The following is an 18134-nucleotide window of genomic DNA, read 5'->3' on the forward strand; positions in this document are numbered from 1 at the left end:
GACGAGAAGTCTTTTGGAAGGCATTTGATTGTAAGGAATTATAGGTCAGGTAAACTTGAGTTTCTGACTCAAGTGTAGTTTCTGACTAGTCTTGAGTTTCTGTATGTTGTTGTGATTACACCATGTGTCGTTAATCATAAAGCATACACCGTCGCTCTTCCTCTTCCCAGAGAGGTGTTTATCTCTGTCGGCTCGATGCATGGAGAAGCACGGTGGCTGAACCGATTCCGACAACATATCCCGAGAGAGCCATGTTTCCGTGAAACAGAGAATGTTACAATCTCTGATATCTCTCTGGAAGGCAACCCTTGCTCGAATTGCGTCTACCTTGTTGTCATGAGACTGGACATTTGCAAGTAGTATACTCGGGAGCGTTGGGCGATGTGATGTGCATGTCTATGGAGCCTGACCAGGAGGCCGCTCCGTCTGCCCCTTCTGCGGCGCCGTTGTTTTTGGTCGGCTACTAGGATTAGATCCATTGTCTTGGGTGGTGGTCTGAAATGAGGATCCGCTTCAAGAAAGTCATATTCCTGGTCGTAATGTTAGTAAATTGACGTGGCTCTTATATCCAATGGTTCTTCCCGGCTGTATGTAATAAGACTTAATATTTCCTGGGGTAGCAATGTAAGAAATAATACATTAAAAAACTAAATACTGCATAGTTTCCTAAGAACTCGAAGCGAGGCGACCATCTCTGTCGGCTCCATCTTCTCACACCCTGATCTGTTTCACCTGTCTTTGTTCTTGTCTCCACCCCCCTTCATCCCATCTTCCCCATTATCCCCAGTGTATTTACACCTGTGTTCTCTATTTGTCGGTTGCCAGTTAGTTTTGTTCGTCAAGCCTACTAGCATTTTTCCCCTTGCTCCTGTCTTTTTCTAGTTCCTGTTTTCTAGTTTTCACGATTTTGACCATTCTGCCTATCCTGACCTCGAGACTACCTGCCATTCTGTACCTTATGGACTCTGATCTGGATTACTGACCTCTGCCTGTCCTTGACCTGTTGTTTTGCTTGCCCCCTGTTCTAGTAATCAACTTTTGTTACTTCGACACTGTCTGCATCTGGGTCTTCTCCTGAAACGTGATACCATCACTCCATCTTTTTCCCTCTCTCCCTGGATGGTAACTGGTGGTTGGGCTCTGCAATTTTTCCACCAAACAGAGAAGTCTCTGTCGGGGCTTAAAGTGGATTAAATCTCAAATGACGGACTCTGCGGCTCATTTAGTCTCAGAATCCAGCGTCTTCAAAACAAAATGTGGACATGTGGTGTGGACATGTCCAATGATAATAGCAGAAAATAAGAACCACATTTGTAAAGATCTCCTCCAATAATGCAGATATATTGAATTTATGTCTGTCTGTATGTAAACATTGTGACATTATCAAACAAATAGAGACTTGCATAGTACTGAGAAAACCAGAGACACACGACTGTCTCTGTGTCTTCAATCAAGAGCGACCTGCAAATCAAATCAAATGTATTTGTTACATACACATGGTTAGCAGGTGTTAATGCAAGTGTAGCGAAATGCTTATGCTTCTAGTTCCGACCATGCAGTAATATCTACCAATTCCACAACAACTACCTTGTACACACAAGTGTAAAGGAATGAATACGAATATGTACATACAAATATATAAATGAGTGATGGCCGAACGGCGTAGGCAAGATGTAATAGATGGTATGGAGTACAGTATATACATATGAGATGAGTATTGTAGGGTATGAAAACATATAAAGCGGCATTGTTTAAGGTGGCTAGTGATACATTACATCAGGATGGCATAGAGTACAGTATATACATATGAGATGAGTAATGTAGGTTATGAAAACATTATATAAAGTGGCATTGTTTAAAGTGGCTAGTGATACATCTAATACATCAAGATGGCAAGATGCAGTAGATGGTATAGCGTACAGTATATACATAGGAGATATAATGTAGGTTATGTAAACATTATCTAATATAAATAATATAAAGTGGCAAGTGATAAATTGATTACATAAATTTTCCCATTGAGCCTTGAGATAGAAGCTGTTTTTCAGTCTCTCGGTCCCAGCTTTGATGCAGCTGTATTGACCTCGCCTTCTGGATGTTAGCAGGGTGAACAGGCAGTGGCTCGGGTGGTTGCTGTCCTTGCTGATCTTTTTGGCCTTCATGTGACATCGGGTGGTGTAGGTGTCCTGGAGAGCAGGTAGTTGTGCAGACCTCACTACCCTCTGGAGAAGCATGTGGGGACAGGAGACTGGGATGAGGACTGATTGAATATGTCTGTAAACACACCAGCCAGCTGGTCTGCGCATGCTCTGAGGACGCGGCCGGGGATGCCGTCTGGGCCTGCAGCTTGGCGAGGGTTAACACGTTTAAATGTTTTACTCACGTTGGCTGCAGTGAAGGAGAGCCCGCAGGTTTTGGTAGCGGGCCGTGTTAGTGGCAATGTATTGTCCTCAAAGCAAGCAAAAAACTTGTTTAGTCTGTCTGGGAGCAAGGCATCGTGATCCGCGACGGGGCTGATTTTTCTTTTGTAGTCCGTGATTGACTGTAGACCCTGCCACATACCTCTCGTGTCTGAGCCATTGAATTGCGACTCCACTTTGTCTCTGTACTGACGCTTAGCTTGTTTGATTGCCTTGCGGAGGGAATAGCTACACTGTTTGTATTCGGTCATGTTTCCGGTCACTTTGCCCTGATTAAAAGCAGTGGTTCGCGTGTACAGTTTTGCGCGAATGCTGCCATCAATCCACGGTTTCTGGTTGGGGAATGTTTTAATAGACGCTGTTGGTACCACATCACCGATGCACTTGTTAATGAACTCGCACACCGAGTCAGCGTGTTCGTCAATGTTGTTGTTCGCAGCAATGCGGAACATATCCCAGTCCACATGATCGAAGCAATCTTGAAGCGTGGAATCCGATTGGTCGGACCAGCGTTGAACAGACCTGAGGGCGGGAGCTTCCTGTTGTAGCTTCTGTCTATAGGCTGGGAGCAACAAAATGGAGTCGTGGTCAGCTTTTCCAAAGGGTGGGCCGCGGAGGGCCATATATGTGTTGCGGAAGTTAGAATAACAGTGGTCTAGGGTTTTGCCCGCCCTGGTAGCACAACCGATATGCTGATAGAATTTGGGGAGCCTTGTTTTCAGATTAGCCTTGTTAAAATCCCCGGCTACAATATATGCAGCCTCAGGATATGTGGTTTCCAGTTTACATAGAGTCAAATGAAGTTCTTTCAGGGCCGTCGATGTGTCTGCTTGGCGGGGGATATACACGACTGTGATTATAATTGAAGAGAATTCTCTTGGTAGATAATGCGGTCAGCATTTGATTTTGAGGAATTCTAAGTCAGGTGAACAAAATAACTTGAGTTCCTGTATGTTGTTATGATCACACCACGTGTCGTTAATCATAAGGCATACACCCCCACCCTTCTTCTTACCAGAGAGATGCTTGTTTCTGTCGGCGCGATGCGTGAAGAAACCAGGTGGCTGTACCGACTATGGTAATCTAATTTAAGTATTATCTCTCTGTGTACAATATATTTGTTCTGCTATCTCTATCTTCCCCTTCAACTTCTCTTACTAATTTATGTTTCGGTGCTTTTACACATGATGTTGGTACCTGGAGGGCCTTGATATAAACAAAGTGTGCCATTGTTATCATTTAGATAAGCCATCTACCATTAAAGTTACAGAAATGTCTTGCCAACTAAATGATAATGCTCTTTAACCACTAATTGAGCAGGGATCATGTTTTACACATCTGGAGCGGGTTGGTGGTATGATATGGTCTGCGAACACTATGAGTGGGTGTCAAAGCACAGCCTGCATCCCCACAGTGTTATCTGCCCACTGTCTATCTATCTGTACTCACATGCCTGTCAACCAGCCATGCCTCATTTAGACCTTGGAGATACATGATCAACTGCAAACTAACCACTGATACCAGTTCTGACATGCCCAGTTGCCCACAACACATCTAACACAAACACAATCCTCAGAGGTTTCGCAATATAACCCGGGTGAACTGAAATGGCTGCACTTCTAGAATCATGATAGGAGAGCGAGTTAGAGCAGTGAGAGTGGGAGCAGTAGGCCTTGTGAAGGACCTTTTATGGACTCGACACGCCACTCACTGACATAGAAGAAATTCAATTCAGCTGGACAGCGGGCTCTGTATCGCGGCGTGTGCCGAAATTACTCATGAAATAATATTTTGGCAGCTTCAACATGAAAACTGAAATGTAAAAATGTGACAATCATCGCCAAGCGTTTCCAGTGAGTGAGTTGCTGTAATATTGGAGCCGATGTGATTTTCAATCAAGGTCCAGTTCCTCGCCGCAGTAGGTAGTTCTGTGCTCAGCCCTCACTCATAAATCAAGTCGGCGACCTGCTGTGCGTGCTGCTGCTGAGTTTTTAACCTCCCGGCGTGTAATATGTGTTTTAACCCTCCGTGGTCCTTCCCTCTCACCCACACCACTAAAACAAACCCTGTGTATACCTCAACAGGCAGTCCAGACTCCAACAAACTCCACTCCACTCACAGTGGTCAGGACCTGAACCTCACGGCTGGCCTGTTGGCTCGGCCCTCTCTTCCTCTCTACAGCATTGCATTGAGGTGATGTGTGTCCATCAGGTGTCAGGTGATGGATGGAGCTTGGCTTTGCTACCCACAGGAGCCACATTCCTACTAATAGGTTTCCCTGGTGGGGCATTAACCGTCACACCATGCCCGCTGTCTGGGTCTGGTCTGGGTTTGGTCTGGGTCTGACTCCGCTTGGGGCGAGGTTGAACATACCTGCGAGATCAGCAACCATTAATCTTCTACGAGGAGGTCAAGAGGCCTGGTGGGGACTAGGGGCTGTCAGCATTAGTATTATTGATGTGCTAGGCTGGAGCCACAAGGGACTGAGCTATAGAGCTGAGGAAGTATATAGTGTCCTTACCCAACACATACAGTATTAGAGTACACCTGGTGAGTCTTGTAGATACAGTGCAGTGCCAGTAGATGAGAGGCATACTGTATATATAAACATACACACATACACTCACACACACACACACACACACACACACACACACACACACACACACACACACACACACACACACACGGCCAAAGAGACACAGTCACAACATCCAGCAGTACAAACATGGATCCTGACAGGACAATAAAAAATACAAAAATGAAAGGAGAGCGAGGTGTATTTTCTTTTCTTATGGGTACAGTAGATTACAGTGTAAACCTCGACACATGTTTGGGATCAGCTGAAGAAGCAGAAAATGACTTCTACTCTTTTCCTGGAAGACCTCTCTGTTCTGTGCGTGTGTGTATGTTACAGTTCACTCATAAAGGCCTGGCTGTTTCATGTGTTTCTGCTCTGTTTGCTCTGAGGTGGCTTCCTGACAGGCCCCGTTGACAGTACTTCTGCTCTAAGTCAAGCAGGAGAACAAGTCAAGTGTGAGTGAGGAGAGGCTGTAGAGACGACCAGAGAGGCGTGCAGTCTGGACAAGGAAGCAGGCTGACTATACACATGAGGAGGGGTTGGGGAGACCGGGCCAGGCTCAGCTTCACTGAGCAGACCTTTCCTCCTTTCCTCCACCTTTCGTTCTCTCCTACTTTCCTCCATATTTTCTCCTCTCTTTCAGTCCATCAGTGGATTTAGTTATGTCATTCAGGGGATTTACTACCATGACAAATGGACCAGGGTCCTCTGGGTTGTGGGAGACAGACACAGAGTCTGTGCCACTCTGAGTCCCTCGCTTTGATCAAGGAATGGAAAACAAGACAAGAGAGGGATTTGGAAAATAAAAGAGGGAAGACCATAAAAATAATGATGGAAAGGAAACAGAGAAGTCGCTCTGCATTACTGCAACAACTTGACATACATAGACAAGGGCCTTTCAAATTAATTTCCCTAGAAACTTCTTAGTCAATCTCTCCCACGGCCTCACGCTCCATCCTTGCATTTCTCTAGACCTTATTAATCACTGAGGAGCGTTATCTGTGAAGCCTCCATACTGCGCTCGCTATCAGTCAAGGTGGCAGAGTTGAAAAGTTTGCCCTCTTCTGCCTGTATCTGGGTGGGTTGTGAGTTAGTTTGGTATAAGGTTACAGGCTGCATGTTGCTCCCAGCGCTACAGTCCAGGAAGACCCAGCGACATACAGTGTCGGTCAGGTTGGACAGGCAGCACTCAAGGATAGATGTCTTGATGGGATCTGACGATTACCAGACCTCCTCCAACATCTTATAATGTAATGACAGACTGACTTGTCCAGACTATGAACTACTGAAAGCCTGAACTAGGAGGTGTTCAGCAACTGACAACAAAGAGTTGGTCCTGGTCAAGGTTGACATACAGCTATGATTGATATAATTGATGGGTGTTAATTCAATAATAATGAACAACGAGTATTCAGAACAGACACACAACCACCCATATAATAGAATAAAGTCATATTCTGAATGATGTTATAAGGCACAGCCACAGTACCACCCCAGAGTCGGTGAGTCAGTCTGAGACGTTCTAGACAAATACTAAATAAACTGTGGATGAACGCAGGATAAACACGGTTAAGGTTTCACCCCTGATGAAAACACTAGCAGCCACACACAGCTTGCTGCAGCTCCAACACAGGACAGGCTTTGTTTCTCTGGGCAGAGCACTGGACTCATGGCTCCTGTCCCTGGTCTGCTCACACTACAGACAGAAGGAAAAGGTAGAGCACAAAAACACCGTACAACATGGGACGGCCAGCTATATCTGAGTATCGTCTCCAAGAAACAAGCCCACATTTGAGCCCACAGAATCCATTTCTTTGATTAAGATAATATCCTTATTGGTTCATATGCTTACTGAATTCAACTTTGATCCATATTTTGTACAACAGTACAAAATACAAGCTGCTTGCAATTTAATCTTCTTCAAAATAACTAAATGAAATAGCAATCTTCAAAGTAAGTTCATGTCCAGATCTCCAGTCTAAAGAAGACTGAGTCTAAAGAAAGACTGATCCTACAACCAGTATGCAGTGGGGTCTGGGGACCAGTAGGACCCGGGTTGTTCTTGAATTATGATGGCATTTTGGCATGGCATTTGGAGAAAAACGTACTTCATGTTCCTATAAGAAAATCTATATTTAAATCTAGTTGGGTACATCTCGCCATTCTAAATCAATATGCTTGCTTAATGACTTTAAATCTTTTTTTTACCATTATAATAACATTGTGCCTCCAGTAGGTATGACCAATTTTAGGTACATTTTCTGATATGGAGGCCACAAATGCTCAAATCTAAGCTCATAAATCCTTTCAATATAAGTTACTAAAGTGATACAGTATGAATCATAATTTTGCTCACAATGTTATCTCCCTTCATTTAAATTGACTAACACCCAGTGACACTTTGGACTGAGACACACCAAATTACTGTATCAATGGAATCCTCAAATGTATGACTTATTAATAGGGTCTGATTAGCTAATAATTGTCCTTAATATACTGTAGACCCCTCCCCGGATAACAGTTTGCCACTTTTGTATTTGTATTTATTAGGGATCCCCATTAGCTGCTGCTGCTCTTCCTGGGGTCCAAACACATTAAGGCACTTACATTACATATAAAACAAAATATAAAACAGTACATCACATAACATTATTACACCACTACATACCTACAATACAAAATGTATAATACCACCATAAAACTATTTTACAATGTATGTGTGTGTAGAGTGCGTGTGCTAGCATTTGTGTGTGTATGCGTGTGTCTGTACCTTTGTGTGTGTCTCTTCACAGTCCCCGCTGTTCCATAAGGTGTATTTTTATCTGTTTTTTAAATCTGATTCTACTGCTTGCATCAGTTACCTGATGTGGAATAGAGTTCCATGTGGTCATGGCTCTATGTAATGCTGTGCACCTCCCATAGTCTGTTCTGGACTTGAGGATTGTGAAGAGACTTCTGGTGGCATGTCTTGTGGGGTATGCATGGGTGTACGAGCTGTGTGCTAGTAGTTTTAACAGACAGCTCGGTGCGTTCAGTTTGTCTACACTTCTTACACAAGTAGTGATGAAGTCAATCTCTCCTCCACTTTGAGCCATGAGAGATGGACATGTGCATCATTAATGTTAGCTCCCTGTGTACATTTAATGGCCCTGTCTAGCATTCAAAATAATACATATATATCTCTACATGCCCATAACATGTCACTACACCTCTACAAATCACCAGAGGGACAAGCCAATTTGCTGGCCCCCAGTAGTTTTTATAATGCTTACAAATATATATTTGCTGTTTAAAGGACTTACATGATTTCTTATAAAATAACAGATACAATAAAAACAAATATTGTTTGTCATGTTTTTTTCATTTTAAAGTGTTTTAACATGGCGACAAAGTCCAAGGAATGCATTTACCACTGCAATTTAATAATTACCCACCCTGTATGACATCATAGTGCAGGGTGTTTGTGTGTTTCTCTATGAGCCCTGACGCAGGGTCAGGGTTAGAAGGGATCCAGCTTTGGTCAAATTAACATCAGATTTTACTTTTCGTAGCAGGTTAGGAGAATTCAAGCAGCAGGTTAGGAACATTTACATAGCAGGTTAGTATAATTAGGTTAAGGTTATGACTAAGAGTTAGGGTTAGGGTTAGCTAAAACATTTCAACTTAATTTGACAAAAGCTGGATCCCTTCTAGCCATGACCTTGAAGCAGTGGTTTGGCAGGTTGGTTTCACAGTCACTCCAACCAGGATAAGCTGTCTGATGGACTAGAATTGCAAATGTGAATGGATTGTTGACTGGCAACAATGCCATACCTGTTATTTACATAATATTATGATACCCACAGCATCCTTTGTCTGGCTCTGAGCTCTACAGTCCTGTCACAATGGCTGCTGTAATCCTACATTATCCTTCTCTGATTCTTTTAAAATTCAAATGCAGATAGATGTACTTATCAGCAGGAGAAACTCCAGTCATTCCCATCTCCTCCTCTCATGCCTTCTCAGGGGTACAGAGTATGGAGGGGAAGGCTAGCAGGGGGCTCCGAAAATACATCATACAATAACTCACATGGCCTTGAATCAATGGGAAGACACAATACATCATTGGATCAGAGAATGAGTGAGTATGCCAGCCAGTCAGTCCTTTGATGTCAGTGCTCAATGTGCTTCAGAAGACAAACGCAGGGGTCCATACATGTAAAGAGAATATTAATATGTGTCACGCCCTGACCATAGAGAGCCCTCGGGGTTCTCTATGGTGTAATAGGTCAGAGCGTGACTAGGGGGGGTTTCTAGTTATTATAGTTCTATGTTAGTATGTGAGTATGGTTCCCAATTGGAGGCAGCTGAATATCGTTGCCTCTAATTGGGGATCATACTTAGTGTGTCCCTTTTCCCACCTGCGTTGTGGGATATTGTTTTGTGTGAGTGCTTATGTGCGCTACGTTTTGCACGATCGTTAGATCTTTGTTGTTTTTTGAAGTTTCACGAGTAATAAAAGATGTGGAACTCTACTCACACTGCGCCTTGGTCTAGTTATTTAAACGACGATCGTGACAATATGTTTGTGTGTGTGAGAGAGAGAGCATGCGAGGGAGTGAGAGATAGAGAGTAAGATAAACATTATTCATTTTCCACAATGGAAACTTACATTATTCTAATTTTCTACTCTATCTGTATAATCCAAAACGACAAGAGAACAGATTCCAAGCAGCAAAACAACCGCTGACTGTCACCCCTATCCCTCTATCTCGCTCTCCAATCTTTTCTGTCCTCTCACTCCTTCTGATCTCTGAGAGATAGCTCAGAGATCAGAGACCATTACTGCATGTGTTTACATGCCAGGGGTGACCCTGCAGCAGAAACAATGGAAAACACACACACACACTACCCCTGAGCATCCGGATGTACAGTAGTTAACCTCCTCCTCTTGACTATGTTGTCCAAAACACTGTTTCAGTCTCTGTGCTCCACAAACACAGAACCAGTCATAGGGACAGGAAGAACACAGACATTGAACACAGATCTAGCGGTAGATAGGATAACAGTCGGTTTCTATACAGTACTGTATCGCTCCTCCCTATTATCCATCACTGCCTGGAGACCATTATATACACTACCTTTCAAAAGTTTGGGGTCACTTAGAAATGTCCTTGTTTTTGAAAGAAAAGCACATGTTTTGTCCATTACAATAACATCAAATTGATCAAAAATACAGTGTAGACGTTGTAAATGACAATTGTAGCTGGAAACGGCAGATTTGTTATGGAATATCTACATATGCGTACAGAAGCCCATTATCAGCAACCATCACTCCTGTGTTCCAATGGTGCGCTGTGTTAGCTAATCCAAGTTTATCATTTCAAAAGGCTAATTGATCATTAGAAAACCCTTTTGCAATTATGTTAGCACAGCTGAAAACTGTTGTCCTGATTAAAGAAGCAATACAGCTGGCCTCCTTTAGACTAGTTGAGTATCTGGAGCATCAGCATTTGTGGGTTCGATTACAGGCTCAAAATGGCCAGAAACAAAGAACTTTCTTCTGAAAATCGTCAGTCTATTCTTGTTCTGAGGAATGAAGGCTATTCCATGCGAGAAATTGAAGATCTCGTACAACGCTGTGTACTACTCTCTTCACAGAACAGCGCAAACTGGCTCTAACCGGAATAGAAAGAGGAGTGGGAGGCCCCACTGCACAACTGAGCAAGAGGACAAGTACATTAGAGTGTCTAGTTTGAGAAACAGACGCTTCACAAGTCCTGAAATGGCAGCTTCATTAAATAGTACCCGCAAAACACCAGTCTCAACATCTAAGTAGATGTTCCATTAAAAATCAGCCGTTTCCAGCTACAATAGTCATTTACAACATTGACAATGTCTACACTGTATTTTTGATCAATTTGATGTTATTTTAATGGATAAAAAAATTGTATTTTCTTTCAAAAACAAGGACATTTATAAGTGACCCCAAACTTTTTAACGGTAGTGTATGTTGGAGAGTTCCTCTGGATCAACTGACCTCCATATGACACCTCCCCTCCCCCACTTCCCCACAACAAAGCCCTTTGCCCCCCGCTACCCCAGGACATCCAGAAAGCGAAACCACAATAAAAATGTTTTATCAGCGACTCAGAGTCAATATTAGTCCACAAAGCAGGAAGATATTGCAGCAGGCTGAACATAGAGAGAAGAGGGGGGACACCTTGTACTGAAAATGTATGAACTCACTACTATAATTCACTCTGGATATTAGCATCTGTTAAATGACTAAAATGTAAATATAGTGTGATCGGTATCACCTCTCTTCTATATCCTGCCACTAGGGGTCTCTCTTCACATGATGAACACCAACATACACTGTAAAACAGTTACAATGGACATGAAAGTGTCCTATTTTATATGGTGGGGCTGTAACTCTCTCATGACTCACCAATTCAAAAGAGAGGCACAGGCAGAGAGAGCGACTGAGAGCTAATACCTCAGCTTTGTGGCCATAGCCTTCTACAGAACACCAGGCCGGCTGTCAAGAAGCCACAAGGACATGTGTACACAAGACCTGTGGGCCAGCAGGCAATACCTGGATACATTACCAGGACCTGTGTTAGTGCTCTCTTTCTCTTTGTCCATCATACTCATGCACATCCTATTTGTTATAGAAAGATATTATGCTGCAGTAAGTGATCAATGTCAGAAAATTGACATTGAAAGTGCATATCACCAATGACAGGTCCAATCATGGACTTATTGTATAAGTTTCCAAACTATAAAGATATCTTATGAATGGAATGGAAACAATATGCACATGCACAGAATATGAGTTCAGTCTCACTTACTTTCTCTCTCTATGCCCGCTGCCACCCTGTGCTCTCTCCTTCACCCTCTCTCTCTCCCTCCCTCTCTCTGTGCCTGTGTCTTACTAACACGTCCCCAGACATCTATTTTCAGCAGTGAGCGCTTTCTGTGGTTTTCAAACAGAACATTAACTTTTAAGTATTTTCTTATGCTGCCTGTATCTGGTCTATATATGCTATAAGTCCACCTGGTCCCTGTCCAGGAATCTCCTGCATGCAGCCGTTCATAAGCCTTCTCTAACCAGCCAAGGATGTCAACCAGCCTCATTCAAAGAGAAGCCTTTCACAATGTGTGGTTGAAGCAGGTAACTGGGTCTGCATTGCAACATAATATTGGGACAAATTCACATATAATGTACAGTGTGTGCACTAAAGTAGTAAAAAGTTTAGTATTTGGTCCCATTTTGACTTTACAAATTTGGTGGAGGCATTTGCTTTTGTTTTGGTTGTGTTTCAGATTATTTTGTGCCCAATAGAAATGAAAGTTTAATTATATACTATGTCATTTTGGAGTAACTTTTATTGTAAATAAGAATAGAATATGTTTGTAAACACTTCTACATACATGTGGATGCTACCATGATTACGGTAAATCCTGAATAAATCTTGAATAATGATGAGTGAGAAAGTTACAGGCATAAATATCATAACCCCCCCAAAAATGCTAACTCCTCCTGTTATTGAAATGGTGAGAGGATAGCATGTCTTGTGTGTTTTTTTGGGGGGGAGGGGGTGTGATATTTATGCCTGTAACTTTCTCACTCATCAATATTCACGAGTCATGGTAGAATCCACATGAATGTAGAAGTGTTTAGAAACATATTCTACTCGTATTTACAATAAAGGTGACTCCAGAATGACACAATACATTATTTACCATTCATTTCTATTGAGCACAAAATAACCTGAAACCCATCCAAAACAAACAGCAAATGCATCCATCAAGTTTGTAGAGTCACAAACGTATTTTTTTGTTGTTGACAAAATAAAATAATTTTAGGGCGTAAAAGAGTCACAAATTGGATCTAATCACAGTGGCGGAAAAAGTACCCAATTGTCATATTTGAATAAAAGTAAAGATACCTCAATAGAAAATGGCTCAAGTAAAAGTAACCCAGTAAAATACTACTTGAGTAAAAGTCTAATAGTATTTGGTTTTAAATATACTTAAGTATCAAAAGTAAATGTAATTCCTAAAATATACTTAATTATCATCATTTTTTATTCCTTATATTAAGCAAACCAGAAGGCACCATTTAAAAAACGAAATTGTATGGATAGCCAGGGGCACACCAACACTTAGACATCAATTACAAATGAAACATGTGTGTTTAGTGATCAGAGGCAGTAGGGATGACCAGGGATGTTCTCTTGATACAGTAAGTGCATGAATTGGACCATTTTCTTGTTCTGCTAAGCATTCAAAATGTAAGGAGCACTTTTGGGTGTCAGGGAAAATGTATGGAGTAAAAAGTGTATTATTTTAATTCGGAATGTAATGAAGTAAAAGTAAGAGTCGTCAAAAATATAAATAGTAGTGACTTAAGTAGTACTTTAAAGTATTTTTACTTAAATACTTTACACCACTGTAATCATTGCGTGCTAGGAACATGGGACCAAATACTCCACTTTGACTACTTTCATACACATATGAATTTGTCCCAATACTTTTGGTACTAGGGACTATGTACAAAGGTGCTGCAATTTCTAGATGGTTCACCTGATATGGATGAAAATACCCTCAAATTAAAGCTGACAGTCTGCACTTTAATAACCTCATAGTCATTGTATCATTTCAAATTCAAAGTGCTGGAGTACAGAGCCAAAACGAAACAAAAATTGTCACTGTCCCAATACTTTTGGAGCCCACTGTATATAAACAACCTACATGCAATGATTCATGAAATTATTGTACTTTGAAAATGTTTTCATACCAATACTGTCAGGTTAACAGAACCATAAATCAAACCCATAGTATACTGATGTGGGACCAGCTCTTAGATGAAACAATCACGAGTCCACAATGTGAACATAGAAAGAGATGAAAGACATTTAACCAACAACCCCAGAACAAACAGAGAATGTGTTACATGTGTAGGCTCCAGTAGAACTATGAGGACAGTCAAAGTCAAACACAGACCAGGCGTCCAGAGACAAGTGGATAATGGAGAGGAGACAGGAGAAAGAGTTAAAACAAGACAGACAGAGGACAAAGAATGGCTTGTCCAGGGCCTGTCTGCCATCAGCCCACAGTGTAGGCCCGGGGGGCACTTGTTTGAGGGGCTCTCATGATAAATAGCCCACTACCTGATTCTGTCACAATGTCTGCCACTTGGAGAATAACACGGGTCATGGCAGAGTTTTGACACTGTGGCCTGAAGAGAGGGACAACTAAGGCTCTCAACATGGCCGTTCATCCCAACCATTCAGAATTATACAAGATATCTTAAGAGGGCTATTATAGGATAAATAAATAAAACACTCTTCACAGTTGTCTTTACTGAGATGTTTATTTGTAGGCATTAATCAATCATGATTAGGACACTGGGTCTAAGGACCCATATTCAAGTTTTGCACAAAAAGTGTCAAACAATCGATGACAGTGATAAATGTGAACCACATGAAAAGGAAACAGATGACATGTTAATATAACTAATTTAGACTTTTTAATTATTCCTCGCATGAAAGGCACCAGACTGGCAACATTGTGCCTGCCACCTGCCCTCCAGTGGTTGGGCATAGCATTTTTTTTTTATTCGTGCCGGGTTTTACGCACTGGAAATACAGATGACAGTTTTATACAACTCAATCTACCATATCATCTCTCACTCACACGCAAACCTGTGCTCTCCCTATCCCCCCAGAACCTGCGCTGCCCTCTTAAAATAAGCAGTGGGGGGAAATATTCAAAGCGTTCCACCTCCTCTCAACCAGCCAGGCACACACACACACTTCTAGAGCGCACTGTGAAAACTTTCCCCTGCAACTGCTGAATAGGTTAGTGCCTGCGACAGGACAGCGCCGAGTGAGAAGAGACAGTGAAAGCGGAACGCATAGCCGGTTACGAGCTGCCTGGGGTTCGGGAATGGCGGAGAGTCGGAATGGTCCATGCCCTCCTTCCGAACCGCACATGTGAACCGAACCCCGTCTCCTCCGGGTCGATTTTGTTACGTATTAGGAGGCAAAGGACAGTAAAGAGCGAGAAAGAGACGAGGGGAGGATTGAAGTATCTAAGACAGCCTGTCGACACCGCTCTCCTCTCATCTCGAGATGGTCTGCGCGCCAGGACTTCGATGGTTCCTATTTACTGCTCTCTTGCACGCTGTCGCACCCCTGGACATCCGCGAGAGACCAAGGCAATGTGACCCACCGAAGTCGGTGAGTTGTGCCCGGTCGTTACAGCTACATGGTCTTTACCTGTTTCAGTAATGTCTTAAGGCAATGTCAAACATAAAGATGTCCTTGAATGGATAGCCTTCTAGCGAAATAGTTTAAGTTAATTGCAAATGTCGGCCTATGTGCCTAGCCTAGCATAGAACTGCCCCAATAGGCTATAGCAAATGATAAGACAAAATAAAAATAAAAGGCTGTCCTTTTTCTGAGTAAAATAAATGCACTTTGCTTAGACAGTGTTCCTGAATTAGTTGTTTCTATGTGCAACGGTAGACCTACAGCAAAACAAAAGTGAGATATTGTGTTGTTATTGGGTTTTGAGTAACAACCAAATTAACAATAACAATAGCAACAGCGTTTTATTGTCATGGAAATATTAACATGCTATAATGACTATTTACACGTGTAACAAGAACAATAATTATGTTCATAGCAACTTTATTCGGCTACCATATTATATTATATTATAGCACATGTATTATTATTATTATTATTAGTAGTAGTAGTTGGTTATTAATATGATTATTATTAGGTTATTATTATGTCATAATATTTTATTAGGATAATCCATTATTTCAAAGATTCGTAGAATTGAAAGATTTTCCAATCAGCAAAATTGCTTCCAATGGCACTTGACATATTCCGGGGTTTCCTCACAGAAATATGGGTTTGGAAATATGGAAGCAGTTGCCAAGCGAAATATCATCCGCCGACCCTATGCCTGTTTATGTGGCAAAATAACGTGGGGAACACCCACCGTTGACCCACCGTTGATTTAACATTTATTTGTAAAAGTTTCAGTGACTTTTCAAAACTGATCAAGTTTCAATGAAACACGACATATTAAAACAGCTATCGGCCATATTTGCAATATTAAGGAATGGGCTCAATAGCCAAAGGGAGTCAGCCCATTCGAATTCAATTCATTTCAGTGTTCTCTTATCTGGCCGGGGCCGTGTTGCACTCGCTCACGTCTGTCTTTCTCGCAGTGTGAATTTATCATCAGCACAAGAGATGAATCAGAGGGAACTTAATTAGAATCATGACTGGACACAGTGCGTGCCGCACGCGCACATCGCTGGCTTGGGTATGCTACGATTTCCCAGATAGAAACGCAATAAATCTGAACTGAAATTACATGACCTCAGCACGAACGTTAATAACGTATCATTTTAACCGGGCATGATGTTATCTATTAATAAAATACAAATGTTATAATACATTATTGAAAATATTTATCAGGGATGACTTGACAGCATTGCAACAACATAGTCACCAAAATTATTTTATTTTTAGTATTGTTAATCTGTTTCATCATCTGTGATAATGGCATTGTTGTCAGATATTAACTGTAGAAGTGTCCCCCCTTAAATATGATTTCTAATACGCCAGTACAAAGCTCTCTGTTTTGTGTCAAAAGGAATTCATTAGCCAATTAAATGAAGGTGTTCAGGTCAGTGCTCCAGCGCGAGAACTCATAGAAAACACGGCGCGAGGAGAGGAGGGCCTTTTCTCATCAACGTCTGGATGGACTTCAGCTGTCCTGATTCGATCGGACAGAAGTCTCCGTGAACCTGACGAACATTCTTAGACAAGTTAATGATTAACAAATGATATGTCAACACAGTTGTCAAAATAGGATCAAAGTATGATGGTTAGAGAGCGGTCATCATCTGTTGATGTATTTTGTGTACTTAGGCTATGTGAATGTCCTATGTGGAATTCATTTCCAAATAAATGTTTTATTCACACGTCTGAGATGATGTGTAAACATTTCAGTAAAAGACAATGCTCAATACAAAGATTGTGTGAGAAAATAATTCTAATTTAATTTATGGAAATAACAAACCCTTGCAATACTAATAATATTTCCAAAGATTTAATGCCTTTTGGCAAGGTTTTGAAATCCTTTAAAAATTATTTTCTAATATGACAAATGTACACTGGCAGCATGACATTACAATTGCTATTTCAACAGGGGAAATGTTAAATGAAATACATTAGGAGCATGTGAAGTTAATAACATTATATGCACTACTAAGCCTACCAAATGCTTCTATTTAATTTCTTCCTCTCCCATAGACCAGGCTTTCCATTTGGTTTAATAACACTGAAGTGGATTTCTCTTTGGTCCAATGTCAGTGTACTGTACTGTTAACTCCAATGAAAATAGGTACATTTGAACAGAAGCAAGCATTTCACAAAATAATAGTTTGTCCATAGTTAGAGTTTGTTGTGCAATGCATACATCTATCTAAGAACTACTTTGATAGCCACTTTGATCGTTTCATAGTTATGTTGCTTGTTTACATTTTCCTCATTCCCGTCATAACAGCATCTCAATGATTTGCATGATGTTTTGCAGAGCTATGGTCAATGAGTGTTTTTGGAAACAGGGCATAATTGACCCCTATGAAATCCCTGGAATGTTAATGAACTGCAAGTAATAGACACTTGCACATTGCTTTTTCCATTTGATCAGAATTGTATAGTGTTCAGTAAAACAGATACATTAGCCACGTCTGACCAAATTTTAATCAAAGGCCTATGTGTGTGCATTTTGATGTTTGTGTAGGCTATCTGTTCCAATGAATTTTGCAACAACAACAAAAAATCCTCATGGAAAGAATATACCAGATAGGTGGATTGCAGCAGTTTCATATGGTTCATTATGTTTATACTGCTGTAACAACCGTTGAAAAGCTTTCCAGTTTCACAGAGGCATTGGCAGCACAGCTATGCACCTCAGCAATACACTGGGGTCTGTTTACAAGGAGAAAGCTTCACTATAAACTCACTGCCTCAGAACAGCAGACAGACAGAGAGCAGCATAGTACAGCACAGTGGAAGCTAGTTAACATAGTTTCATTGTGCCCCTGTCTTTATCTG

At 41.5% G+C, this 18134-nt stretch overlaps 1 protein-coding gene across 1 annotated transcript in view; it reads left to right on the forward strand.

The window, feature by feature from the left end:
* Nucleotides 1-14610: 14610 nt before the first annotated feature.
* Nucleotides 14611-18134, forward strand: part of LOC115192559 (metalloprotease TIKI2) — a 97645-nt gene continuing 94121 nt past the window's right edge. The window contains exon 1 of the mRNA XM_029751203.1: nt 14611-15230. Coding sequence (XP_029607063.1) covers nt 15123-15230 — 108 coding nt within the window. The 5' untranslated portion in view covers nt 14611-15122. The remainder of the gene's footprint in view (nt 15231-18134) is intronic.

Source organism: Salmo trutta, chromosome 4 (genome assembly GCF_901001165.1).
Source record: "Salmo trutta chromosome 4, fSalTru1.1, whole genome shotgun sequence".
NCBI classification, from domain to species: Eukaryota; Metazoa; Chordata; class Actinopteri; order Salmoniformes; family Salmonidae; genus Salmo; species Salmo trutta.